General features: G+C 49.9%; 1 protein-coding gene across 4 annotated transcripts; it reads right to left on the reverse strand.

Moving 5' to 3' along the window:
* Positions 1-4,594: 4,594 nt before the first annotated feature.
* On the reverse strand, positions 4,595-18,493 carry Card19 (caspase recruitment domain family member 19). 4 transcript variants are annotated; one of them, XM_036189190.1, is made up of 6 exons: positions 18,388-18,493; positions 10,426-10,568; positions 7,144-7,297; positions 5,660-5,719; positions 5,420-5,491; positions 4,595-4,886 (listed from the first exon to the last, which is right to left on the reverse strand). In XM_036189190.1, exons 1-6 carry the CDS (start codon positions 18,392-18,394, stop codon positions 4,771-4,773), a joined length of 552 nt encoding a protein of 183 aa, XP_036045083.1. In that variant the 5' UTR covers positions 18,395-18,493; the 3' UTR covers positions 4,595-4,770. The 4 variants fall into 4 exon arrangements, with proteins under 4 accessions (XP_036045083.1, XP_036045084.1, XP_036045081.1 ...); XM_036189191.1 differs by lacking the exon at positions 5,660-5,719; XM_036189188.1 differs by lacking the exon at positions 5,660-5,719 and having other exon boundaries at positions 5,420-5,617.
* Between the last annotated feature and the right edge of the window lie 7,557 nt (positions 18,494-26,050).

Consider the following 26,050-nt stretch of genomic DNA (forward strand, 5'->3'; position numbering starts at 1 on the left):
GTTTACAAGCTGTTGCTACCTACCATGTGTCCTTTAAGAACCGCTGTGGGCAATGGGGCCGGGCTGGGAGGAGCGTCTGTTTGGACGCTGAGATGGTCCTGGATAGCTGGACTACACGTGTCTCCTTCTCCCCACACCTGCCACACTCAGACTACCCCGTGTCCAATTTCCTAGACACCTTCTCCTCCCTCCTGATTTCTCTCTTTCTCTCTTTCTTATTTTCTTCCTTCCTTCCTTCCTTCCTTCCTTCCTTCCTTCCTTCCTTCCTTCCTTCATCTTTCTTTTTCTGAGACAGGGTTTCTCTGTGTAGTTTTGGTGCCTGTCCTGGATCTCTGTCTATAGACTAGGCTGGCCTCGAACTCATAGAGATCCACCTGCCTCTACTCCCGAGTGCTGGGATTAAAGGTGTGCGCCACCGCAGTTCGGCCCCCTCCTGACTTCATTAGGGACATATTTCCATTTCCAACCTCCCTGCTTTCAAGGCTTTCTGTTGTTCCTTCAAAAATACTGAATTTTGGGGAAACACTGACTCTGGTGCCACTGATCTGGGAGGGGCTCCAGGAACGACCCCAGCTGCTGACTTCTGACAGTGGGTGCCACCAGCCACTCTCAGGCCAGGGTAACCCTCCATCACATCCATGGTACCTGCCAGATCAACTGTAAAATGGAACTTGAGGGTCCTTGAAACACAACCTCACTCATTGTCTTCACAAAACCCCCTTGCTGCCCTGGATCCCCAGCAAGATAGTACCAGAATCTTGATTTGTTGTCAGATTAAGCCAGGTGGTGGCAGCACACACCTTTGCTCCCAATACTTGGGAGGCAGAGGCAGGCAGATCTCTGTGAGTTCAATGCCAACCTGGTCCACATAGCAAGTTCCAGGCCTACACAGTGAGACCCTGTCTCAAAATACCAAAAAAACAAAACAACAGCAAAAATCACAACAAAAACAAAACAAAACAAAAACCCTATAAGGAACTATAGTGATTTAATCAGTGCCTCCCTGAGCTAGGCCATGTCATACATACCTTTCTGCTGTCTAAACGGGCCCCCATTCTCTCACCCACCATATAAATGAGACAGAGAATTGACCAGTGATGGGATAGAACAGTGTCCTTCAGGTGCTAAAGCCCATGGGAAGTACACGGGTCTACCTGTCCCACATCCTCGTCTGGTCTAGAAGACGGTAAGTGTCCAGGACCCACCCAAGTGAGCCCTGTTCTGTGGCTGATTGGACTTGTGGCTAAGGGACCTTGCCAGGGCCCCACAAGCCATCTGCAAAGGGGAGATGGCCTAGCTGCAGGTGCTGACCCAGCAGGAACTAGAAATAATGACACCACACAAAAGCAGAGTCAGCGCACCCCCAAATCATCAGCTTGGGTTGTGTAAGATGCAGATGTATTTCTGGGCTCCAACTTCATGTGTCCCCGTGTCCCCACTGACCTGTGTGAGCTTGCTCAGCACTCCGTCACATTCTATCCACTCTGCTCCAGAACCCCTCCACTGGCTCCTTCACCTCAAACTTCTTGTGTTGGGGGGGCGCTCCTTCATTCTCCACTACCTCCACTAGCCTCTTCCCTTCTGGGGACACTGCCCAAGGAGCAGACCCTGTTTTCACTTGAGCGTCCAAGACAGCCTAGAGGAGTCAGTGACATCTTACCAAGGACCCAAAGGATGTGTCGGAGGATAGATGACAAGGGGCACTCACAGACCCAGCTGTCCTGTGTTGCAAGGGGCATCAGTGAGTGAGTGGCCAGTTGTTGCCCATGCTCCTTGTGGACTTAACTCATTCCAGGTCATAAGCACCAGGTGACAAGATGGCTGAAGGAAGGGCTGGGCCCAATGTGGATACTGAGGTCCAGGCAGGGAGTTCCTGTACTTCTCCTCCATGGGATTCTGCTTGAGGGAGAAGTCCTGTGGAGAACAATCCTGGCAGAAGCCAGCAGCTAAAATCCAGGATGTTGAAAACCTTAGCCACACACTTTGAATCCAGCTACAGAATAGGGCTCAGGTGGCCAGGACACTCTTGGAGGGGCATTCAGGGACAACCTGTATCCAGGGGTTGTCAGGCTAAGGGCCTCAGGGTAGGCCCTTAGAAGGTCATGGGTAGAACTCAGCAATCCTGGGAGGTTGAGCAGGCCTACATAAGGGTATCAAACTCCTGTACAGCCAGAGGACCGGGCTCACAGGTCTTTGAGGCATCTCTAAGGAAGGCCATCAGCAGTGGTGTCAAATGGGGAACAGGCCCAGGACCTTCCCAGACACCATTCCCAGCCTTTGCTGACAGAAGCTAGGATTCCAGTGCCCCTTGAGACCCTCCTTCACTTTTAGGGCCAAGTTGAGCCTGTCCACACAATTGACACATGTCTGCCACTTCTACCCACGTGTCAGCTTTACTGTGTGTGTCACATATTGGGCAACCCTCCAACAAAGTGGTCAGTTCATCCAACACTCTCTGTGGCCATGGTTCTTTAGCAGGGGGTTCATCCATGGAGCTGTGCTCATAATGGGTGCCCAGAGTAGGGCTCCTGTGTTACAGGGGTGCAAACTAAGGCTTGGACACCAGTAAGATCATTCTTGCTCCTGCAGCTCTGAGGTGGGGCAGTGAGATGGTAACTGGGCACTGTCCCCAAAGCCACACATTCTCACTGGGCATAGTGTGTCCCGGAAGATGGAAAGGCCCTGAAGAAACAGCTTTCCCTCACCTCCGCCTGCAGGTCTCCAATGGAGTATGCACACTATGCCTGCAAGGCACCAGACTAAGGGCCTGGGTCAGGAGGGTGGCGACCAGAGCCCTCTTTATGGTGGTTGTTGCCCTCACGTGCTCTGAGCCTGGGACTTGAATGGAACCTGTCCCTTGGAGTCACGCCCACCTCATCTCACGTTTGGGTCATCTCAGCCTGAGCCTGCCTGGGTAACTTCCAAGATATCACATGCGACTCCAGAAGTTCAGAGACTCCAGAAAACACAGACTCATGATGACTCTGTGAGTTGACAATGTTATTTCCTCAAAAAAACCTGGTTGGGAGGAACTGGTTGGGAGGAACTGGTTGGGCAGACACTCAACATACCCTTCCAACACCCTGATCCAGGCCCATCAGGTGTCCTGGCTCATATCTTGTGTCTGGTGTCTTGCATGTGAGTATGCATGCAAATGAACCTGTGTATCTGCACATGCAGCATACATGTGAGTGCATATGTACACAGCATGAGAATATGTAGGTTCCGAGTACTGTGTACATGTAAGTTTGTATGTATGTTGCTGTACAGGACTATCTTCTGAGCCAAACTGCCCCCATCTTTAGCAGTCTGGTTGAGCCTGTTCACCAAGGATCAGCTGAGCTTGTTGACTGCTCACTTCCCTCATAGAAGGGGTGAGAAGGGTCACGGTACCCATCCCTGAGTATACAGACACCCCTCCCAACTAGATGTATGCAATTCTGCCCAATTGCCGGTGGTCTCAGGTGGGCTGGGTGTGGTTGGAGACTAGTGCCAAGGACCTCAAATCTACCATGACTTTTGTCATCTCTAAGGGATCTAGAAAGTTCTATGAACTGCTTGTTCGCAGTCTAGATGCTCTCCCACCTGGGCAGGGTGGCTCCTGTGGGTCAGTGACAAGGACTGTGCTTCCTGTAGTGTCACACACAGCTGAGGCCTGGTCTGCGGCCACACCCAGCCCATCTGTGGCAGTACTAACCCTGTCCCCACACTTGATATTGGATAGGATCTGGGCTCAAGGGCCCAGCTCCATTAGGACTTTACTTTCCAGGGCATGGTGGCTGAACAGGGTGTGGAGGAGCTGAGATTCAGTGGCTGGACAGTGACCACCAACCAGGCAGAGGGCAGGAACCATGGGGAGGGTGGGACCATGAAGCTTCCTTAGCCACAGGAAAGGACAAGGTGGACTGAGCTCAGACCTGACCTAATGCCCATCTCCCTTTCTCCTGGCTAGGTTGTAATGGCCAATGGCTCACTTCCTTGATGGAATCGTGAGGATAAAGGTCCACACTTTCTGAGGCTTTCAAGGGAAGTGGTGTTTCTGAGTGCTGACACTCCTGGGCTCTCGTCACCTACTGCTATCCCAACTACCAGTGGCTAGGCCTGGGATTTAGTCAGCAACAGAGAGAGAGAGACTGCCATTCCCCACAGTGGCCTGTGGGCTAGAGAGCAAGACCAGGTGATGGGGCCACCAAGGGCATGCAGGCAGGAAGAACCAGGGAGGCTGAGGTACGGCAAGGGAAGGACTGTGCAGAGGAGTGTGTGTGGTAAAGGGGAGGAGTGGGACATCTTGAGAAGATGATGGTTGTCTCAAAGAAAGGGAATGGTGGGTATGTGGGGAGAGGGTGGTTTGGAACATCTCCAGTGTATGGATGAGGGGGCGGAGGGCACAAGGGTAGGACATCTGAAGTAGGAGGGATGGGGGGGGGGGACCTGGAGGAGGCACTGGGCCAAGGCTCGGCTCAAAGCCAGGAGTATCTGGGCCAGTCCTAGGTGAACAGTCATTGTTAGAACATTCACACACACACACACACACACACACACACACACACACACACACACGCAGAAAACCAACTCAAGAAGAGGACTTCAGAGAGGCAGAGAGAGCTGGGACATTTAATATTAAGCACCTTGTAGAGTGAAGGTGATGTGTTCTTGTAGAAATTATAAATAATGAAAAATAAGTATTTAGAAAAAGAGGTGCGGCCCCCACAGTGGGCGGCCAGGGGATTCTTTGGTTAAGCAGCAGGTAAGGCCCAGGGTCTGGGTTCGTCAGAAGCCTCCGAGGTCATCTGCCAGGAAGGCCAACAGGTAACGGCTGACATGGCTGTCAATGATGACGGGCGAGAAGGCGAGGATGCGACGGGTCCCAGGCAGCACTTTGGGGTCTAGGAGACAAAGGCGAGAAGTGACAAGGACCAGCCATGAAGGGGGACTCAGTTCTGGGAGAGCTGGGACAGGCGGAACACGGCCCTGTCCCTACCTCCTACTCACACTCAGTCTTCCTTTTCAGTGGAAAGACCAGCACTGGGTCTGACCCCAGAGCCCATTAGCTCCTGCCTGGGTGACCCCAAGCCTTCAGTGTATGTGGCTGTACGAGCCCATACCTGGCCCTTTCCCCAAAGGCCTTCCCAGATGGCAGACTCAGGCTTCGCGAGGGGGTGGGGAGAGGGGAGTGGGGTCCGGGTGGAGGGGTAGAGCAGGCGAGGCTGGCTGCAAGCTACAGGCCTCAGTGGGTTTAGGCTTGTAAGGCCTGTGATACCACAGGTGGGGAGACCAAGTCTCACGAGAGATGACCCCAAGAGACAGACATGGCAGGGCTCTCTGACTTTGGACTCTGCTGGCTGCCCACAACATTGACAAGCTGTCACTCTTCAGTTCCCACAATCTGCTCGGGGCCTCGGGGGCAGCCCGCACTCACCTGGAGGGCAGCAGTAGAGGAGGAGGGCCAGGCCCGCTGCCAGGCCTAGGCCTGCCAGGAAGCTCATGGGTCCTGGGGAGAAAGGAGTGGGATGGCCTGTAGCAGTTGGCGAGCACTCCAGGGGGCCTGCCCCCCAACAGAAAGCCAGGAAGAAAACCCAGTGTGGGATGGAGAAGCCCCTGGGACACAGACAGAGCCCTGAGGGAAGAGGGAAAGAGAAAGGAGGCGGCGGGGCGTTACCCCTGTCACTCAGCTCACGGCTCTCACTGTCCCAGTCCAGCTCTCTGAAAGCTGAGTTTTCTGGAAACAAAATTACAGAGCATGGTTAGTAGAGGGCTGAGCTGAGTGTGGGGTTGTCCCCCAGAGAAACCCAAGGCAGCGCCTCTGCCTCCTGAAGGTGCTGGGCTCACACGTTTCTTCAGTGGCCACTGCACTGGATGCCCTGGGCAGGCCCAGTGGGTCACAGGGTGAGGTCAGCTCTCCAGAGAACACTGCATAAATCGGGAGTTCCTTTGGTCTAGTTTCTGTGATATCCACAGGTGTGGAGTAGGCCAGCGTGTCCTGTTTGCCACAAGTCGTCAAAGGCAGGACAAACATGCAGCCAACTGCTCTCATTATCGGGGCTGCCATACCAGACACAGCAGGTTAGAGCTTTTCCCTAGACTCCCCCACGGGGTTAGCAGGCAGATGGCGTGCCACACGGACCCTGGGGCACCTCCGAACCGCAGAAGGTGCTTCATCTCCTGTAGGGATGTGGCTTGGATCCAGCTGGGTTCTAAAAGACCCAGTAAAGCAGTTTCTGTAGAGATGAGGAAGACAGCCTATTCACTCTGTCCTCAACTGTCCACACTGTGTCCTGTGAGGTTTGGGAAGACTCCGTGGGATCAGAGACACCAGCGCAGAGGCCCAACAGAGCACATGGGCAGAGTCACCTCATCTTTCTGTCTGTAGCAGCGCAGAGCCTCCTCTCAGGTCCCCAAGCACAGAACCTTGGAATTGAGTCGCCACACTGGCCTGTGACCTTCCAGATCCCAGCAGCTCCAGTGATCCCAGACCTTTGGAACCTACCTATCACCTAGAGCTCGGAGATCACACTGTCTCTCATCAACCATCCATACCTGATGCCCTACAGAAAGCCCTCATGAGCAGACTGGTGACAGGAAAAGAACACTCGGCCGCGTGGTCTACTGTGGGCTTGGTAACTCCCCGCTGGGATGACCGGGGCGCAGCCCGGGGCTGTGAGAATGAAGCTGCTAGGTACTGAGAAATGAAGACACACACTGCCGTGGGAAACCAGGGAGGCAGGCGGGGTGCGTGGGGCACCGGCTTCTGTACAAAAACTGGCACCGGGGAGGGAAGCGACAGAGAGGGAGAGGGATAGACTGATAGGCCAGCCTGCGGTATTCTCTCTGGGGGGTCTCTGAGGGGGGACCCAGACGGAAGAGATGCCCAGGCTGGGCTGCTGTACACTCAGATGGGCACGGAGGACCACCACGCTGCTAGCAGTTGGCGCCCTCCCTGGTGAGTGTGGAGTGCTGCAGGGGGGGCAGGACTCACGAAGGGGAGAGCACTCACGAAGGGGGGAGGATTCACGAGGGGGGAGCACTCACGAAGGGGGGGAGGACTCACAAAGGGGGGGAGCACTCACGAAGGGGAGGAGGACTCACGAAGGGGGGGAGGACTCAAGAAGGGGAGGAGGACTCACGAAGGGGGGGAGCACTCACGAAGGGCGTGGCGGCTGGGCAGGTGGTTGTGTAAGGGCTGGGCATGGATGTACAGCGCTCGGTAGAATTCCTGACAGTGCCGCTCCCCACGCTGCTGTAGGTGGCTCAGGAGGTCGCAGAGCCGCACGCGCAGGGACGCCTTGGGGTTCCGGAACTGGGGGCAGAAGAAAGGGTGGGCTGGAGGGGCACTGTGAAGTGGTGCGCTCAGGACCCCAGCCTCAGTGCCATAGACTCCAGAACCCTCACAACCTCTCACACACCCGTGTGGCACCCAACACTGGAGCAGTTAGCTGCCGGCTAAGTCTCGGCTAATACTTGTGTGTCCAGGGCAACAGGCTGGGAGAGGTCACCAAGGAAGCAGGGCGTGAGGGACATCACCCTAAGTAACGACACTCCCTGTGCAGCTTCTCCTCGTGTGGCCTCCGAGAGTCACTTCAACCCTGAGACTGGGGTTTTGTAAAAAGGAAATAATCCCACGTGGTGGGGTTGTTACAGAGAGCGAATGCTGGTTACGTGATGGTTGCTATTACTTTTCAGTCTGTAGGAACATGAGGCTAGTATTTCAAAAGCCACTGAGAAAAGAACAGTTTCTTCTGATGTGGTTGGGAAGGTCAGTGGCCAGACACTGCGACCAGAACCAGGAGGCTGTGGTCTTGCTGCCCCCTGGTGGCGGCCGGGGAAAACTGACCAGCGATACAAGCCTGGAGGGGCTGAGAAGGGTCCCCCTTTGGGGTATAAACACCTGGTTTATGTATTAGACGTCTTACTACAACAATGGGACGAATTTGAGCCTGTATCTTGTTTTAATCACACTGTGGGGCTCACACTGTGTCTGAGTTGACTCTGCTTCTCTCCCACCCAACTTTTTCGGCTCTGAGACGACCTCCCAGAAAGGGAATCATCTGTGGTACCCAGAAGAGGTGACCAGGAGCAGGATCTGAAATGGACCCTCAAAGGTCTAGTGGGTCTCTGTCACTCACTGTCCCATCCAGTACCTCCAATCTTGGTGACACTGCCAGGGGCATGTGGGGAAAGCCAGGCCCAACTCATCCTTGACCTGAGGCTTGTTGGGGTCCCCTTCTCAGGCCTGGAGGAATTAATCAGGATTAACCTTTGTGACACAAAGCCCAGGGACTGCATCCGAAGTGCCACCTCTGGAGAACTGTTATGGTGTCTGCAGCTGTGAGGCCCTCTGTAAAATGGGATGATGACTTCAGCTATTTGTAGGGCTGTGGGTGAGAACCTGAGATGTCCAGAGAGTGTGCCTGGTAGCTCTTCACCTGGCTCAGGTGGACCAGGCCACAATCCAGTCTCTGAGCCAAGTGGGATAGCATGCTTGTTTCACAGCAGTGAACCTTCACTTACTTTGACCCTCTGGAAGAGCCACAGTTCCAGGGTACCAACAGGTCCAGACTTCTGGGGTGTGTGTGTGTGTGTGTGTGTATGTGTAAGTTTGTATGGTGTGTATCTGTGTGTGTTTGTGTGGTGTGTGTCTGCATGTCTACATATATGTGGTGTGGTGTGGTGTGTGTGTGTGTGTGTGTGTGTGTGTGTACGGTATAGTGTGAGTATGCATATGTCTGTGTCTGTGTGTATATGGTGTAGGGGTGTGTGTGTGTGTGTCTGTGTGTCTGTGTGTGAGGGTGTGTGTGTGTGTATGTGTGAGTTTGTATGGTGTGTGTGTGTGTGTGTGTGTGTGTGTGTGTGTACGGTATAGTGTGAGCATGCATGTGTCTGTGTGTATATGGTGTAGGGGTGTGTGTGTGTGTGTCTGTGTGTGAGGGTGTGTGTGTGGTGGGGTGCCCATGCACGTGTTTGCATGCAGAGGCCAGGGGTTGATATCAGGATTCTTTCCTCAATGGCTCTGTACCCTACTTTTTTTTTTTTTTAGACTTATTTATTTATTATATATACAGCATGTATGTCTGCAGGCCAGAAGAGGGCACCAGATCTCATTATAGATGGTTGTGAGCCACCATGTGGTTGCTGGGAATTGAACTCAGGACCTCTGGAAGAGCAGTCAGTGCTCTTAACCTCTGAGCCATCTCTCCAGCTCCTGTACTCTACTTTTTTGAGACAGAGTCTCTCACTGAACCTGGAGTTCACCATTTTGGCTAAACTGGTTGGCCAGCAAGCCCTAGGATCTACTGTCTCTGTGTCTGCTGGGGTTACAGTTGGGGATCCAAACTCCAGTCTCATGTCCACACTGAAAGCATTTTACCAACTGAGCTATATCCCAATCCCAGGTCTGGACTTGTGACCCTCCTTCCTCAGCCCTCCTTTTATTCTAATCTGTTGTGTGTTATCATGTGTGATGGCTTGTTTTATGTCAACTTGACACAGCTAGAGTCATCTGAGAGAGGGAGTCTCAACTGGGAAAACGCCTCCATAAGAGTGGGCTGTCAGCAAGCCTGTAGGGCACTGATGGGGGAGGGCCCTGCCCACTGTGGGTGGGGCCATCCCTGGGCTGGTGGTCCTGGATTCTGTAAGAAACCAGGTCGAGCAAGCCATGATGAGCAAGCCAGTAAGCAGCCTTCCTCGATGGCCTCTGCATCAGCGCCTTCCTCTAGTTTTCTGCCCTGTTTGGATACCTGTCCTGACTTCCTTCAGTTACAGACTATGGATGTGGAAGCATAAGCCAAATAAACCCTCTCTTCCCCAATTTGACTTTGGTTGTGGGGTTTTATCCTAGCAACCTCTAACTAAGACACCATGTATCACCTCCTACAACATTCTCATAATTCTGGAAGGGGCCAGCAGCCACAAGAACATTTGGAGAAACTGAGGCATAAGGATCTGATGATGTAAGACCATGTGGATCTGCCCAAGTCCAGGCGTGACTCCCATTCCTGAGAAGACAACCCAAGGCCTATGCCAGCTTCTTCCAGTTCAGAGAGGGGTCTTGCGAGGTATTTGATTACACTGTGTAAAGATAAACCACTGTGATTGGTTTAATAAAAAGCTGAATGGCCAATAGCTAGGCAGGAGGTATGGGCAGGACTTCTGGACAGAGGGAGCTCTAAGAAGAAGAAAGGGGGAGTTGCCAGCTGGACACAGAGGAAGCAGGACATACAGGAGAGGTAAAAGTCACAAGCCACATGGCAGATGTAGATGAATAGAAATGAACTAATTTAAGTTATAAGAGCTAGTTAGAAACAGCCTAAGCTAAGGACCAGCTTTCATAATTAATAAAAAGTCTCTGTTATTATTTGAGAGCTGGCTGGAGGGACAGAGAAAGACTCTAACTACAGAGGCACCCCTGCCCCGCTCACCCCTCCGCACCTTTTCGGCCTCCTTGTTGGTAAGGATCTGTGGGTAGTAGCGGTTCAGCTGGAGGATGATCCTGTCCACTTGTTGCTCGCTCAGGCGACCCTGTCCTGTCAGGAAAGGTGTGTCCTGTACCAGCCGGTCACAGTAGGTCTGATCTGGAACACATGTGGATAGCATGAGGGGTGAGCCAGCAAAGCCTCCAAAGGGACCCAAGATGGCACCCCTGTGCTGACCACAGGAGACCCACACCTGCTGGAAGGGCAAGAGTCTCTCTGGAGGGTGCATCTGTAATTTTCATGTTAATCATGAAGATGGTATCTATAGAACACACATAAAGTAAATAAAAGAATCAAAATGTTACCACAAAAATATTAACTATACACAAAGGAAACCAGCCAAGGTAGAAACAAGGGCTGAAAAAGCTAAAAGACCTACAAAACACAAATTCTCAACAATTACTTTAAATATAAGTAGGATAAACTCTCTAATCAAAAGGCAGAGATTGGCAGAATGGCCTTAAAAACATATGCCCCAACTAAATACTGCCAAGACACCCACTAAGGAGCTAAAGACACAAATAGGTTGAAACTGAAAGGAGGAAATGGACATTCCACTTGGGTGTGTCCAGCCTTCTGACATTTCAGCATGGGAAGTTGTCATCTACAAATGTTATGTTCAAGAACAATTTCATAATGTTTTAAGTAAGTTTACAGTTTTGTGTTGGGCTACATTCACAGCTGTCCTCAGTCCCATCCAGCCCCATGTGGTCCACAGGCAGCAGGTTGGACACACTTGATTGTAAACAGAAACCAAACCAGAAACAGGAGTGGCTGGATTAGTATCAGACAAAATAGACCCTAAGTCAAAACTGGTGCAAGAGATTTTAAAAACAAACACAAAACAGCATATGTAAATAAGAGGTTTATTCATCAGGAACATGTAACAACTATAAACACATCTGCACCAAGAATCAGAGCCCCAAATGAGGAAATATTGGTGGAAATGAAGGGAGACAGACAGGTCTATAACATTTAAAGATGTCAATGTACCACTTTAAACAACAGACTAGACAACCAGCTACAAGATCAATAAGGAAATGGAAGACTTCAGCAATACTCTAAACTGTACCTAAAAGTCACACACAAAACACACTACCCAGTAAAAACCACACTTTTCCCAATTGCACATGAACATACTCTAGATCACAAAGCATGCAGATCCTCAGTCACAAACAAGTCTCAATATATTTCCAAGCATTTAAATCAAAGGCTCTTTTTGGATCATGTTACATGAACCTAGACATCAATACCACCAGAGTCCACAAATCTGTAGGAATGAAACAACTAATACAGTGCTTCTCAACCTTCTTAATGCTGTGACCCTTTTAATACAGTTCCTCATTTTGTGGTGACCCTCAACCATAAAATTATTTTCATTGCTACTTCATAATTGTAATTTTGCTACTGCCATGAATAGTAATATAGATATCTGTGTTTTCTGATGGTAAACACCTGTGAAAGGGTAGTTTGACCTACAAAGGGGTCACGCCCCACAGCTTGAGAACCACTAAACTAACAGGTCAAAATAAAACCACAAAATAAACTGAAAACAATCTTGAGTCCAATGAGAAACAAACACACCAAAATCTAAGGGATGGGGCAAGCACCCCTCTGAGTGGAGAGGATGCACCCCTCTGAGTGGAGAGGATGCACCCCTCTGAGTGGAGAGGATGCACCCTTCTGAGAGGAGAGGATGCACCCCTCTGAGAGGAGGATGCACCCCTCTAAGAGGAGAGGATGCACCCCTCTGAGAGGAGAGGATGCACCCCTCTGAGAAGGAGAAGCAACAGCCATAAACTCACACGCTTTAAAAAGAGCCAGGGGGCTGGAGACATGGCTCAGAGGTTAAGAGCACCAACTGCTCTCCCAGAGGTCCTGAGTTCAATTCCCAGCACTCACGTGGTGGCTCACAACCATCTGTAAAGAGATCTGGCACCCTCTTCTGTATACATAACAAATATAATTCTTTAAAAAAGAGAGAGCTTGGGTCCGGTGTGGCACACGCTTTAATACTACCACTCTGGAGGCAGAAGCAGGTAGAGGTCTATGGGTTTGAGGACACCTTGATCTAGGTAGAGTCTAGGCTAAGCTGGAGTTACATAGTGCATAGTGAAACCTTGTCTCAAAACAAACAAAAAAATGCTAACATGAAAGACACCTCCCCAAAGGCAGCTCACTTGGGAGGGAAGGAGGGAGGGCCTAGAAGAACCAGACATGTCAGACACAAAGCTAAGGGAAAGAAGGGACTGGCATGGAGTAGAGCGGAGATAACCCGGAGAAGACAACAGTTATAAAAGAGAAAAGTCAACAAAACCCAAGTGTATTCACTGAAAAGGCCAACAAAATTAACAGATACTTAAACAGACTGGCAAAAATGACTCAAATTACTAACATCAGAAATGACAACAGGGTGGCCAAGTACGGTAATGTTCATCTGTAGTTTTAGCATACGGAATGCCGAGGCAGGAGGATTATAAGTTCAAGGCGAGTCTAGGCTACATAATGTGAGACCAAAACCAAAACCAATAAATAAACAAATAAATAAGTAAGTAAGTAAAAATAAATGAATGAATGAATGAATAAATAAATAAGGTCGGGAAGAAGCTCAGCCGGACCTGGAGCTGTGCACAGGTGTGGGGACCTGAGAAATCCCTCTGAACTCACACAAACCCAGGAGTGTCGGCATATCCCTGAAATCCCAGCACTGAGGTGAGGATGGGTAGATCCCTAGAGCTAGACAGAGAGTCTAGCTGAACTGGTGAACTCTAGGGACCCTGCCTCAAGAACTGAGATGGGGCACACGCCTTTAATCCCAGCACTCAGGAGGCAGAGGCAGGCGGATCTCTGTGAGTTTGAGGCCAGCCTGCTCTACGAAGCGAGTTCCAGAAAAGGCGCAAAGCTACACAGAGAAACCCTGTCTCGAACCCCCCCTCCAAAAAAAAAAAAAGAACTGAGGAGATGGGCCAGGAATCCCCAGCCGCTCATGAGCCGCTAGCCTGGCATCCATATCACAGTAATCAAGAGAAGAGAGACCGTCTCAAACAAGGTAAGTGAGGCCCGCCATCTGAGGCTGTCCTCTGACTTCCAGATGTGTGCTATGGCATGTGCTCAGCCTCACATGCACACACATCACAAGATACGGGTGGAAAGATGAGCTAAGCTGAGACAGAAGGATCCCAACTTCAAGGCCTGTTGGAGCAACTTAGTGAGGCCTTGTATCAAAATAAAAATTTTAAAGATACATTTCAGTGGTATCTTTCCTAGCCTGCACAAGGTCCTAGGTTAGGTCCTCAGTACTGCAAAGGATAAATAAACTAGTGATATGAAAAGCTGTGGAGGAGCCTTCAACACCCAGTACTAAGTGAAAGAGCCTGTCTGAAAAAGCCCCACACTGTATGGGTCTAATTACACCACACTGCAGAAAAGGCAACACCAAGGAGACAATAAAATCGGGGTTGCCAGGCATGAGGAGGGAAGGGAGGGAGGGAGGGAGGGAGGGAGGGAGGGAGGGATGAGTAAGCAGGCACAGAAGAGTGCTAGGCGCTGAAACTATTCTGTGTTATGGCATAGAGCATTTGTCAAAGCCCACTGAATGCCCAATACAAGGAGGGAATGCTAATGCAGATTCTGGGCTCTAGCTAATAACAAATTGATTGAAAATGGTAATGATATGAGGGAGGGAAGAGGGGTCCATTTCCTCAATCTCTGCACTATCTGTTCAATCTCCAGGTGGTTGTTCCCCAAATAAAGGCCAGAGCCAGGCAGTATACACCAGGCAGTATACACCAGGCAGTATACACTTGAAGTCCTATCTACTGGAGAGGCTGTAGAAGCCTGGACAATAAAGAGAGATTTGACTCAAAATAAACAAATAAGTAAAGTCTATTTTGAAAAAACTTAATTGGAAATTTCCATTGTTGATGTTTATAGAAAAACTGGGGCCAGGAGGAGGAATTCTGGAAAGCAGAGAAACCCTGAGTAGGAATAGATTACTTGAGAAGGAGCCCAAAGGATCTTCACAAGTCCCAGAAATGTCTAGATGCTACCTGGTTTGTGCTTACACAGGTGCAGGCATTTGTCAGAATGTATCAAACCGTTCTTCAAAAGCAAATGCAGGGGCTGGAGAGATGGCTTAGAGGTTAAGAGCACATGTTGCTCTTGGAGAACATATTGTCACTCTTGATGGTCTGTAACTCCAGTTCCAAGGGTTCCAATGGCTTCTTCTGACCTTCTTGGCACACACATGGTGCACATACATGCATGTATGCAAAATACTTGTAAACAGAAAATAAATCTAAAAGCAAGTGTATCTGCTTGCAATTGGATTAGACCTCTATAAGATAGGTTGGCTTTTTACAAAATAGGGTCACCATGTTGAGAAAAGTGAGCTGGGTCCCTGGCTCCATCCCTGGGTATGGAATCAACAGGCTACCTTCCTCATACCTCCTGGCTGGTCTGTCTTCTGACTCCTGTTGGGGAATGTTATTTTAAGGTGTGTTACTTTTGTTTATGTTGTATTTGTTTAGCTCTGTGAAGCTGTGTTACTGTGCCTGTGTAAAACACCTGATGGTCTAATAAAGAGCTGAACGGCCAATAGCAAGGCAGGAGAGAGAAACAGGCAGGGCTGGCAGGCAGACAGAATAAATAGAAGGAGAAATTTGGAAGAAGAGGAGATCTAGGAGCCAGAGAAGGAAGATATCATGGGCTAGCCACTCAGCTACACAGCAAGCTACACAGTAAGAGTAAGATTTACAGAAGTAAGAGAACGGGAAAAGCCCAGAGGCAAAAAATAGATGGGATAATTTAAGTTAAGGAAAGCTGGCAAGAAAAAAGCCAAGCTTAAGGCCAGGCATTCCTAATTAAGAATAAGCCTCTGTGAGTGATTTATTTGAGAGCTGGGTGGCAGGCCCCCCAAAAAGACCAAAGACCAACCAACAACAGAGTCCTGCACCCTCTCATCCCTGATAGTGGCTTTGGGGAGTCCTTCCTTACCCAGGTGGGCACAGCCTATCAGCATGCCCATCCTATGCCAGGAGCTTGGGGTGTCTTCCAGTTCAGTGTAATAGTGGGGCTGCATTCACCAAGGACCCCACAAACACATCCTCAGCCAGAAGCCTGCTCTCAGAGCCTAGGGATAGGCCTGTCCTGGTTGATAGACATCGCTCTCCCAAGGCCCATACTTCAGCTCATCAGCCATTCTACCCCAGTCTGAGGCCATCAGCACCACCCAATCATGGCAGCCGGGGACTGGGAATATTGGCTGAGCCCCTGACAACCTATATAGAAGACAGACTTACCAACAGCCCAGGGATACCCAGTGACTTGCCACATTACCAGGTGCATTAGGTAGGCTGGCTTCAGTACCTGCAGCATCTTATTAAAGAGTTCAGATGAGCCAACTCACAAAACAATCCACAGGCCAGACATTTTGTGGTTCTATTTACACCTACCTACAACCTCCATCCTCCCACCAGCTCTGCAGCTGCCCCGCTTTCAGATAGGGAAATGAAGGCATGGAAAAGTTATAAGACTGCAATCAGCCTGGAGGTAACACAGCCATGCTGCAGCTGCCTGTCAACATCCGTAGTATAGTCCATTCTGTCATTAACATATGGATCACTGTGAATTCAGGGGTCTGCTCTCTTCCAGACAGGAGCAGGCCAAGGCTGGCTGTCTCCGTATTGTGGCAATGTGTACAGGGCTGCACACACAGTAGGCACTCATTAAAGAGTTCTGGAATGAATGGGCTCCAGTCCAAGGTCCAAAGGAGAGGTCTGCTGGTAGACAGTGGCCAATGCCTCATAGCGGCCTCCTCCCACACTGAGGGCCGCTAGCCAAGATGGGCCTCTGCTGCCCACAGGCATGAGTCACAGGAGCCCTGAGTCACCTGGCATGGGTGGGCCAGCCCAGCAGCTGAAGCCAGCAGCTCTAGAGCAAGGCACTTCCTGTGTTTCCTGTGGCTCCTGTAAGCTATGCATGCAACCACAAACAGGCAGCCACTGGGTATCATGCAGACTCTGGGCAAGGCTCTGCCTGGATACCCTGTAAACAAGGCCAGGAATGCATTTACTAGATAAAAGAAGATGGATCACTCTGTGCAGAATCCATGAGCCTTTGCCTGTATTTTCCCTCCCTGCCAGCTGGTACCAGGAGCATGGCCCTGTCACCTCATCTTGAACTTCTGCAGCCCAGACCTAAGTCCTCATTCTGACATTTGGGACCCTGAAGCAGTGGGCCCCACCTGCCCTTACTCTGCCCATAGGGGTCCCAAAGCCTTCCCGTCTGCAGCTCACAACCATGGAGTCAGGACCCGGGCAGTAGGCTGAGAAAATCCAGTTGATTCATGCCCTTTCCAAGAATTCACCAATCACTCTCCTGGGGTGTACAACTTGGGCATCAACTGCCCCCTGAATCTCTCCCAGAAGTGATCACACACACAGGCAGCAAAGATTAATCTGTGTGGCAGACCCCCAGCTGGCGCACTAGGGCACTGAGCCAAGAACTGAGGCCCCAGGGCTGTCTATCCATCCCTGTCAGACTTCTACTGTCTCCATCTCCTACCAGAGAAAGGAAGGTGGTGAGGTGTCCAAAAGCCAGCAAGTAGATGGCAGAAAGAAAAGTGTGTGTCACTGCCACAGTCCTCTCAGCTAAAAGCGACTACCCGCCTCTCTCCCTACTGCCTGTTTTCCTGGAGCTGGCATGCCCCATTCCCCCTGAGTATCTTGTCTTTGCAATGGGCCCTTGGAGACCAACACAACTGAGATCTGTCCCACACATCCTGATGAACTTACCAGAAGATCTGAAAAGCCATGGCAGGGCAGGGCCAGCAAGAATACTGAGACCACGCCTCCCATTCTGCTCCTACCACTGACCAGCAGAGTGGTCTGGTCACTTACCCAACCTAAGATTTTATCTCCTCATCCCTACACAGGCACAATAATCCTTATGTCCCTACACAGACATTCTGAACAAGAGTGCACATTAGGGACTCAAGCAGGGTTCTACACATAGGTAGTGCTCAGAAATTGCAGCCACAAACAAGAAGGGCCTGGAGGGACTACAAAGGAGAAAGTGGTAGCTGAGGTTTCCTCTAGCCTGTTTTGGAAGTCACCAGGTTCTAGCTCATAAGGTCTTATTTTTGTGCACCACCAATGCTGACTCCAGTTTAGAGACCCTTGAGTACTTCTGGGGCTACCCTGACTTCCCAGGGCCATCCCAGATGATCCCTGCCACATGACGCTTAAGAAAGAGTTAGACTCCTAGAAACCAAGTGCGGCATCTGGGAGCCACCACATTCCCCGGGCTCTCTGCCAGAGGGGGTCCCTCGCTGACTCATCCTATGGCATTCTTTCACAGGGAAAACTCAGCACAGCAATGTCACTGTGTCCAGCTGGGATCAGAAATGAAGTGGGCGAGTCCCCAGGCGAAGAGCTGTGCTGGGTCTACCAAGCCTAGAGAATAGGGATCCAGTTGCTGGCTCCGAATTCCCTAGACTCACCTAGTAAGGAGAAGTGGCCGGGTCTCGCAGGACCCTTGCACGGGCGTCTCACTGGTACCACAAGCTGCCCCGGAGCGCAGCGCTGATCCCGCCTCCGTAGGGGTGAGTGCAATCGCCGCTCCACTCTCCTCTGAGTGGCGGTGAGCACCATTTCCCTCACTCTGATCCATCCCGCCCCGGGACACCGCCCCGCTCCGCAGGTGCAGCCTGTGCGGTGCACCGCGTGGGCACTCACCTGCTGTTCCGTCTCCTCAGCCCGCGACCGCCCCCCACTCAGCACCCGAGACCCCCAGCGTCCCCGCCCCGCCGCGCGGAGCCCGGGACACCTCGCCACCGCGCGCCGCTACGCCCGCGTCGTCGGCGCCAGCTAACGCCAAGGTCACTCGGCTCCCGTCGCCCGCCTGGCCCTGCGCCCACCTGTCATGGCGGAGGACACGGCGCCGCCCCGCGGTCCTCGGCTGTCCGTCCGCCGCCCGGCCCGACGGCTCCGGTGACCGCCGCTGCCGCAGGCCGGGCCCTAAGCCCCGCCCCTTCCCTCTAGGCCCCGCCCAGCGACGGCGATAACGTCTCCAGCCTCAAGCCCCTCCTTCCAACTAGCCACGCCCCCTTCCCGTACGGAGCTCTGGGGCTGCGTCAGCAGAGGGCGGGGCTGGGGCTCTAAACACTACCCACTACTATAAGCCACGCCCCTCACCGAAACCCGCCCTCTGTCATCCTAAACTCAGGCTTCCCCTGGAGCTCTAAACTACGCGCCCCAGTGAGCCCCGCCCCTGAGAAGTTTAAGCTGTAGCGGGGACGGTTGTCCCGCCCTCTCCAGCTTAAGTGACCCAGCCGTGGAGCCCAGTACTGCCCGGGTCCCAGTGCGGACCGGAGAACTCAAGCCCCGCCCCACGCACAGCCTCTTCAATAGTTCCTGAGGTCTGCGCCTCTTAGTTTAGGCTCCGCCCTTCCTCTGGGCACAGTGCCTGCTGTTCTCGGAGGTTAGTAGGTAGGTATGTCCTTCTCTCTCCCTGAGTCTTAAAAGAGATGTGAATTACCCAGAGTCACGTAGCAGGTCAGGCAAAAATGGCCGGTGGGCGTTCACTGGCACCCAGGAATTGAGACTTAACAGGAAGCTTGGTTGGCCATCTTTTTATCAAGTCCCCTATTTACAAAAGGGGACAAGTGCCTGGCATTGCAACATAGTTAGGGAAGTCATTTAGTCTGATTGAGCCTCAGTTTTCCTAATTATAAAATGCGCTGCCTCAGGCAGATCTTTCCACCTCCTCACTTGTTTCCCTTCTGTTGTAGGTAGGCATGGCTCTTCCAGCTCGGTGCTCACCACAGGAAGCCCCCTAGCCCAGGCCCAGCTAGGAAATGGAGGTCTGTGGGGGTGAGAGAGGCAAGACCCTCACAAGCAGCAATGGCGGCAGGCACCAGATTTTACCTGTCTCTGCTGGTGTGCTAGTGTAGCAAATTTTACAGCTGTAACTTAAGACATTGGAACCAGACCAGGACCAAGACCGGGAATGGGAGCCCCCGGGACAGCCCAGGAATCCCTGGGTCCCTGAGCCCTTCATCTCCGCCTCAGTTCTCCCCAGGGATGCAACCTCTTCTCTAGGAGATGGGAGGCTCAAAAGGCATCTGGAGATTGACTTGCAAGGTCACTGGGAATTGCGAACTCTTGGACCCAGTAGAAGTGGTCGATACACTCCTGCCCCTTGCTAAACACTGCAGAAAGTGAGGTTTGCTCAGATTTCCCCCAGCCAGGCAGATGGAGAACAGGTAGGCAGCTGCCCTCAGCACCAGTCTGTGCAGGCAGAGAGACAGACAGCATGGACAGACCTTGTTCCAGGGCAGTGGATAGTGTGCACTTGACCTACATGTGTGCTTGGGCAAGTGTGGGCTAGATCCAGGAGTTACATCCTGCAGAAGTCCTGCTAGGACCACATTGGGACCATTCTGAAGGGCCGCTGGGGTATAGCTTCACCCAATTATTCCACATCTGTCACTGTAAATAGCGGTGGGGTGAGATTGAGGGCTTCGTACCACCCATTTTTAGGCATCCCTTGCCAGATTCACCATGAGGAAGGCCAGCATTCCACCTTTACATCTTCTCCTGCACCCTGCCTCACTTGGTCCCATGAGGGAAACTGAGGCCCAGAGCAGAGTTCCTCACCCCAGGTCTAGCAGCCTGATGTGGCCTTCCAACTGCAGGCTGTTTGCTCTTTGGCAAGCCAGAGTTTGTACAACATTTGGTCCAAGGACACTACTATTGGTGAAATTATTAAGGCCACTCCACATAGTTAAAAGGGAGGTTTATTTTGTGGGGTAACTTACAAATGAAGGGATAGGTTGCAGGGTCTGGCAAAGGTATGGCGCAGTCCGGCGGTGTTTTCTGGAGAACTCTGCTCAGTCTACCTCCAGCATCCAGGGTCCCAGAACCAAGAGAGACCTCCCCTCTCGATCCTGGGTCTTCAGCTTCCTCCCTCAGCCCCGCCTTGTGGGCGTGACCATTACCAAAGCCTCAATGGGGGTTGGAACTTCCAGGCCAATGCTAGGATGGCTACCCACTACACACTACCCACCTCACAGGAATTCTACATCCTAGACCATACAAGAGGCACCCCACCCCCAAGCCTGCAGGGACAGAAGGCCTTAGTCTATGGCAGGACAGCGATAGGTACACAAGGGGCTACAAACCACACCTGATGTCCACACCAGGATCTACAAGAGATGCAAGGCACTCCCTAGGCCTAGGGATAGGCCCTGGGTTCTCCCACCTCTTCGCTAGGGTAGGGAGGAGGAAATGGGCACAGGCTCTTGCTCCCCCTCTGGCAGGACCTGTGGACTTAAGATATATGAATGTGGAAAGTCTGTGCAGACTTCTAGGGTGCCAGCTGATGTTACACCTGACCTCCTGCAAAGCAGCTGGAAACCCCTTTTCTTAGACATAGCCAGAGGAAAGCCAGAACTAGCCAGAGTCACAGCCTGTGAGACCAGAGATACTCAGGATCATTGTAGTAGATGGAAAGAATAAAAGCTAGGTGCAGAAGGTAACTCTGTTCTGAATATGGTAAGAACAGTGTAGGGTTTACAGCCAAGGAGCAGGTGGTAGAGGCTTGGCAGATAAAAAGTTGAGAGACACCAAGAGCCTGAAGCTCAGTTGGTAGAGTACTTGCTTGCCTAGCTCACATGAAGCCCTGAGTTAGATCTCCAGCACAAATAAAGTAGGCATAGCAGTGCACACCTGTAACCTCAGTACTCAGGAGGCAGAGGCAGGTAGGTCAGAAATTCAAAGTTGTTCTTGGCTACATAGTTCAAGGTTAGCCTGGGACAGATGGCACTCTCAAAAATTAAAATAAAAAGGCAACATCTGGCATAAGGGAAGGAATGGGACTGGGGAGATGGGATTAGTCAGCCTGTCCCACAAGCATGAGGACCTAAGTTCAGATCCACAGCACACATATAAGAAGCTTGGAACAGCAGCAGGTGCCTATAACCCGAATGCAAATTCTGGGCTCCACCTGCACCTATAGACTCCTGTACGTACACAAACATGTACACACACAAACACGAAAAGCATAAGGTAGACTCTGGCTAAACCAACCGATAGGGTTTGAATTTCACAGCTCAAGCTCATGCAGATTAATCCACACAATGAGGTGTGACCAGGTTGGACTGCCAGGAGGTGATTAGGGCTCTGCCCTCTCAAATGGATTAATCCATCTGTGAATTAATGGATTAGGGGATTTGTGGGTTATGAGGAATGGCTTTGTAATGAAGGAAAGCTTGCTGCCTCTCACCGTGTCCTCCACTGAGCCGCCCAGCAGGAAGAGCCTTGCCAGGGGCCCGGGAGATGCTGGCACCATGCTCTAGACTAAATTCATTCCTCATCAGCTCTTCCACCTGTGGTGTACAGTTACAGCAAGAGAAAGCGGGCTGAGGGCTGGACCTGCAGTATTCTTGCTGAGGGCCGGCCAGGGCGATCAGACAGCACAGGGGTGGGGTAGGGATGAGGAACTCAGCCTCTCCTAACTGAACCAAGCAGCTGATGTAACTCTCCTAAGATATGCCATCTGCCACCCGCCATATTCAACTCCAAATATTAGAGTCTGCCTCTTCAGTGCTTCTTCTGTCCACCTACTCTTTCCTGGTACTGGAGTGTCACCTGGAGTCGCCTGCTCTGTCTCTGTTGGCTTCTGGAACCTACTGCTGCTACAGAAGCTGCCCGGTGCAGCAGGCAGTACCCACCATATGGAAAGGGAGACCTCTCCTTTGTGATTTGAGACATTTCTCTCTGACAAGACTTTTGATCTGCTTGCGGACGTCCCAGATTGGAATTCCTGTCACCAGGACACTCTTCTGTCTCCTAGCCTTGGTCTTCCTCTCCACGTTCCCAGCTCACTCCTGGAACTTTCTCTGTCCCTGACCAGGGCTAACCAGGAGTTTCTCTTCACCCCCTCTGGGAGCTGCCTGTGCTGTCTCTGTCTCTCTAAATGGCTTGCTGGAGCCTGCTGTTTAAGTCCTCCAGTACATCTGGCAACTTCTCTGCACCCTCCTGGGTCTCCAAGATGTTGGATTCCTCCCTCTGGCAGAGTTCCTGTTTGTGACCCTTTTCCCCAAACCTCTCCCACCTCTTCACTCTCTCTAAAGGATATCTTCTTTCCTGCTTGCTCCATTCTCCACTGGCTGCTGTCTCTAACCATTCAGAATACTCACCTGTCTTCTCTAATCTCTTTTCCTCTTTGGACTCAGAGGTGCCATTAAGTCTCACTGTCTTACTGTAAATGGCTTGGCTTCAGTACAGCCCAGTGGCCAGAGACGACACACTAGATTTCCAAATTCTCACAGACAGTAACAACTTGTGCACAAATGATCCCAAAGTCTCTTATCTCTAAATTTTATCTGCTCACTCTCTGAAAAGTCTCTTATCTCTAAGCCTTCTTTCTCTGCTTGCTCATCTCTCTCTCTGATTGTTAAACTCAGTTCTACTGAGATTCAAATGTCTTTGGGGGTGTAGATAATATTAAAATTTCATTTTATATTGTTCTATAAAAAAGTTGGGGTATGGCCTTCCCTCTCCAGACCCAAGCATGCTTGTTTCAAAGTTTCCTCCAAAATCTCTGTCCTGCATCAGGTGGGTCACCCAACTCTTTGGCAGGGAGGAGAACAAAAGGTAACATCACAGGAAAAGACAGTATGTGCTTAAAACAGCTCAAAAGTAAACGTTTCCCAGTAGGAATCACAGCTGTTTGTCCCACACTCCTTCTCATGGTTTTGTCTAATTCTCTAAATACTCACCTTTCTAAAACTTTTGCTAACGTATAAACTTTATCTCAAGATTTGTAAGATTATTGTGTAAATTCTCTTTATATCAAGATTTGTAAATTGACTGGGTGTGTATTTAAAAAATCTGTAAAATCTAACAAAAGAGTCATCTTAAATCTTGTAACAAAAATGTTAATAGTTTTTTAAAAAATCTACACATGGGTAATCTTAATTTGCTACAGTATACTGTATATGTAACTTGAATTCAGTTCTTGTTTATGGAAAGCAGAACTTAAACAAATGTCTGATTAAAGTTTGTAAATTCCTAAGGTTATGAATGTCTGTTAAGGTTAACAGAAACTGACTTAAAGATGTATGTCTAACCACTTATGTCTTTGCTAACTGTGGTCAACACGAGGCTTCTAGAAAATTTTAGATAAGTTTAGATATCTAAACTAATATAGATAAGTTGGATATGTTTGATGAATAAGATATGTTTGATAAATAAGGTTTATAAATTCCTAAGGTCTATTTAGGGCTAGCAGAAATTGACTTGAAGATGTATGTATAGCCTCTTTGTCTTTGCTAACTTTGTTAAGCTTTAGCTATTTTGGTAAACTACGTCATGCAAGAAACTGATATTCTATAATGGTACATTACGAAAGGATCAGGAAAGTTAAGGTTTCCAGTCTCTCGGTGGACTATATTTATGGTTTAAAGTTTTATCTTGATGCTAAAGTATCTTCAGCTCTTAAGAGGGATAAAACTGTAAAATCCTAATCTTATAAAAGCTATCAAGTTGTTGTACACTGTTAGCATGTAAGTTAATGGTTAGTTACCTTATAAATGATCAAATTCTTTAACGTGCTCAGAACTATGCTTGTAGTGTGCTAAGTATAAATGTAATTCATTTACAGGGACAAACTTTAGCCTTCTGTATATGCTGTCAAGGTTAAGCCTGAAGAAGGTAACTAAAAACAAAAGTTTGTTTAAAACTAGGTATACTTAACAGATTAGATGATATCCCTCAAACTCCTCAGAGAGAGATGATGAATATAACATTTAAAGTGTTTAATGAGAGCCGGGCGGTGGTGGCACACGCCTTTAATGCCAGCACTCGGGAGGCAGAGCCAGGTGGATCTTTGAGAGTTCAAGGCCAGCCTGGTCTACAGAGCAAGATCAGCAAAGGCACAAAGCTACACAGAGAAACCCTATCTCAAAAAACAAAAAAACAAAAATAAAAAATAAAAAAATTTTTAAAAAAAAGTGTTTAATGAAAATGGCTTCCTTCCCTTGACAAAAATACCATCTGGCAGCAGCTAAGGTCATCTTCAAAGAAGATGGGCAGCAATGGACTCTTCCTGGAGTTTACTTCAACTGTGGTAATGCTGACCACTGGGCAAAGAACTGCCCCATGCCTCATCTGCTGCAAGGGCCCTGCCCAAACTGTGAACACATAGATTTGCTGCCCTACTATGCCTGACCAAGGTAGGTCAGTTTTCCCAAGTTCCTCCTCCAGAGAAAAATCTCTTAGACCTTCTGGGTCTGGTGGCTGAAGGCTGATGCTGCTCTGTGTGACAGCCAAGACTGATGACCTGGGCCCCCAAGGCCACCAAGATCACAGTGGAGGATCCTAGGCTGGCTGTCCAGATAGAGGGTAAGTCTCTGCCATCTTATTGTGCTTCCTACTCAAACTTATCCTCCTCACATATCTGTGATGGTGCTGATGGCGAGCTGTAGCTTTATCAGTTTAGCAGCAGCAAGCGGACCTTAGCCACACCACCTCTCCCGCAAAGGCTGCAGTTACCTTGTCCATTTCATGTGTAAATTTCAGGCCTTGTTTTGCTAGAGCTACTGTGAGATCTCCTGAGAAAGGCAGACTCAGACAGGTTTACTTTGCTGACAGGCTTCACATTGAAAAGGAAACACACAAAATGGGCTTCGATGAGAAAACAAACTCAGGCTATTATGCTTCTATCACTAACTAAAATTTATTTTCCTTTATTTAAAGGAACTTGCTTTCCAATAACGGCTCTCAATAACCAACTACTTATGTCTTTGTGGTAAATGATTGAATGGAAGAAAGGTCTAAAGCGTATGTAAGTTGTGAGGATCTAAGGAAGTGGTTTAAGGTATGTGGAAAAAAGAGACTTAAAGATGATACATGATATTAAGACTTCAAATGTTCAGAGTTTAACATATTAATCAATGTAGTTCTGATAAACTATTCATCTAGCCTTGCTAAAGTTGTGGCTACTATTATCATAATCACAGGCTCAAATTTTTAAATTTCCTTTAGTTGCTTTCTAAATACAGACTTAAAAGTCCTTCCCATGATGCTGAAGACATATATCCAGCCCGCTATACAGATCATGCTTTTAACTCAAACCACAATTTGGGGGCTTCAAGCTTTTGCCAACTCAAAAGTGTGAGTCTACTCCAGCTGTTTACAGACATTGTTAGCTGCCTTTTCTACAATGAGGATTTCAGTGCAGATTACAGACAGTGGTCATGCTAATATATCTAAAACTTTCATCTCCATTTGTAAACATTAAAAACCCATACAGGCTTCAGGGAGTCATGACTTGGATCCACCTGTCACAGGTCAAACTGACTCCAGGGAACTGCTTCTGTCAGTCAGCAGCATAAGCTTTCCCACCTACTGCCTGCCCCTGAGGGGACCCTTCCATACCCACTACTACTGGGACCACAGTACACACCCAAGGTAAAGATTTCTTTCTAAGGGGCTGGAGAGCTGGCGCAGTGGTTAAGAGCACTGACTGCTCTTCCAGAGGGCCCAGGTTCAATTCCCAGCACCTACATGGCAACT

The sequence above is a fragment of the Onychomys torridus genome, chromosome 5 (genome assembly GCF_903995425.1).
Source record: "Onychomys torridus chromosome 5, mOncTor1.1, whole genome shotgun sequence".
In the NCBI taxonomy this organism is placed as follows: domain Eukaryota; kingdom Metazoa; phylum Chordata; class Mammalia; order Rodentia; family Cricetidae; genus Onychomys; species Onychomys torridus.

Excerpts from the sequence above, each read along its gene's own strand:
- Card19 (XM_036189187.1), bottom strand. Across the intron at positions 7,298-10,425 it reads CCAACAAGGAGGCCGAAAAG|TTCCGGAACCCCAAGGCGTC; the intron begins GTGCGGAGGGGT and ends TTCTGCCCCCAG. Across the intron at positions 5,720-7,143 it reads GCCCAGCCGCCACGCCCTTC|AAAACTCAGCTTTCAGAGAG; the intron begins GTGAGTGCTCCC and ends TTTTGTTTCCAG.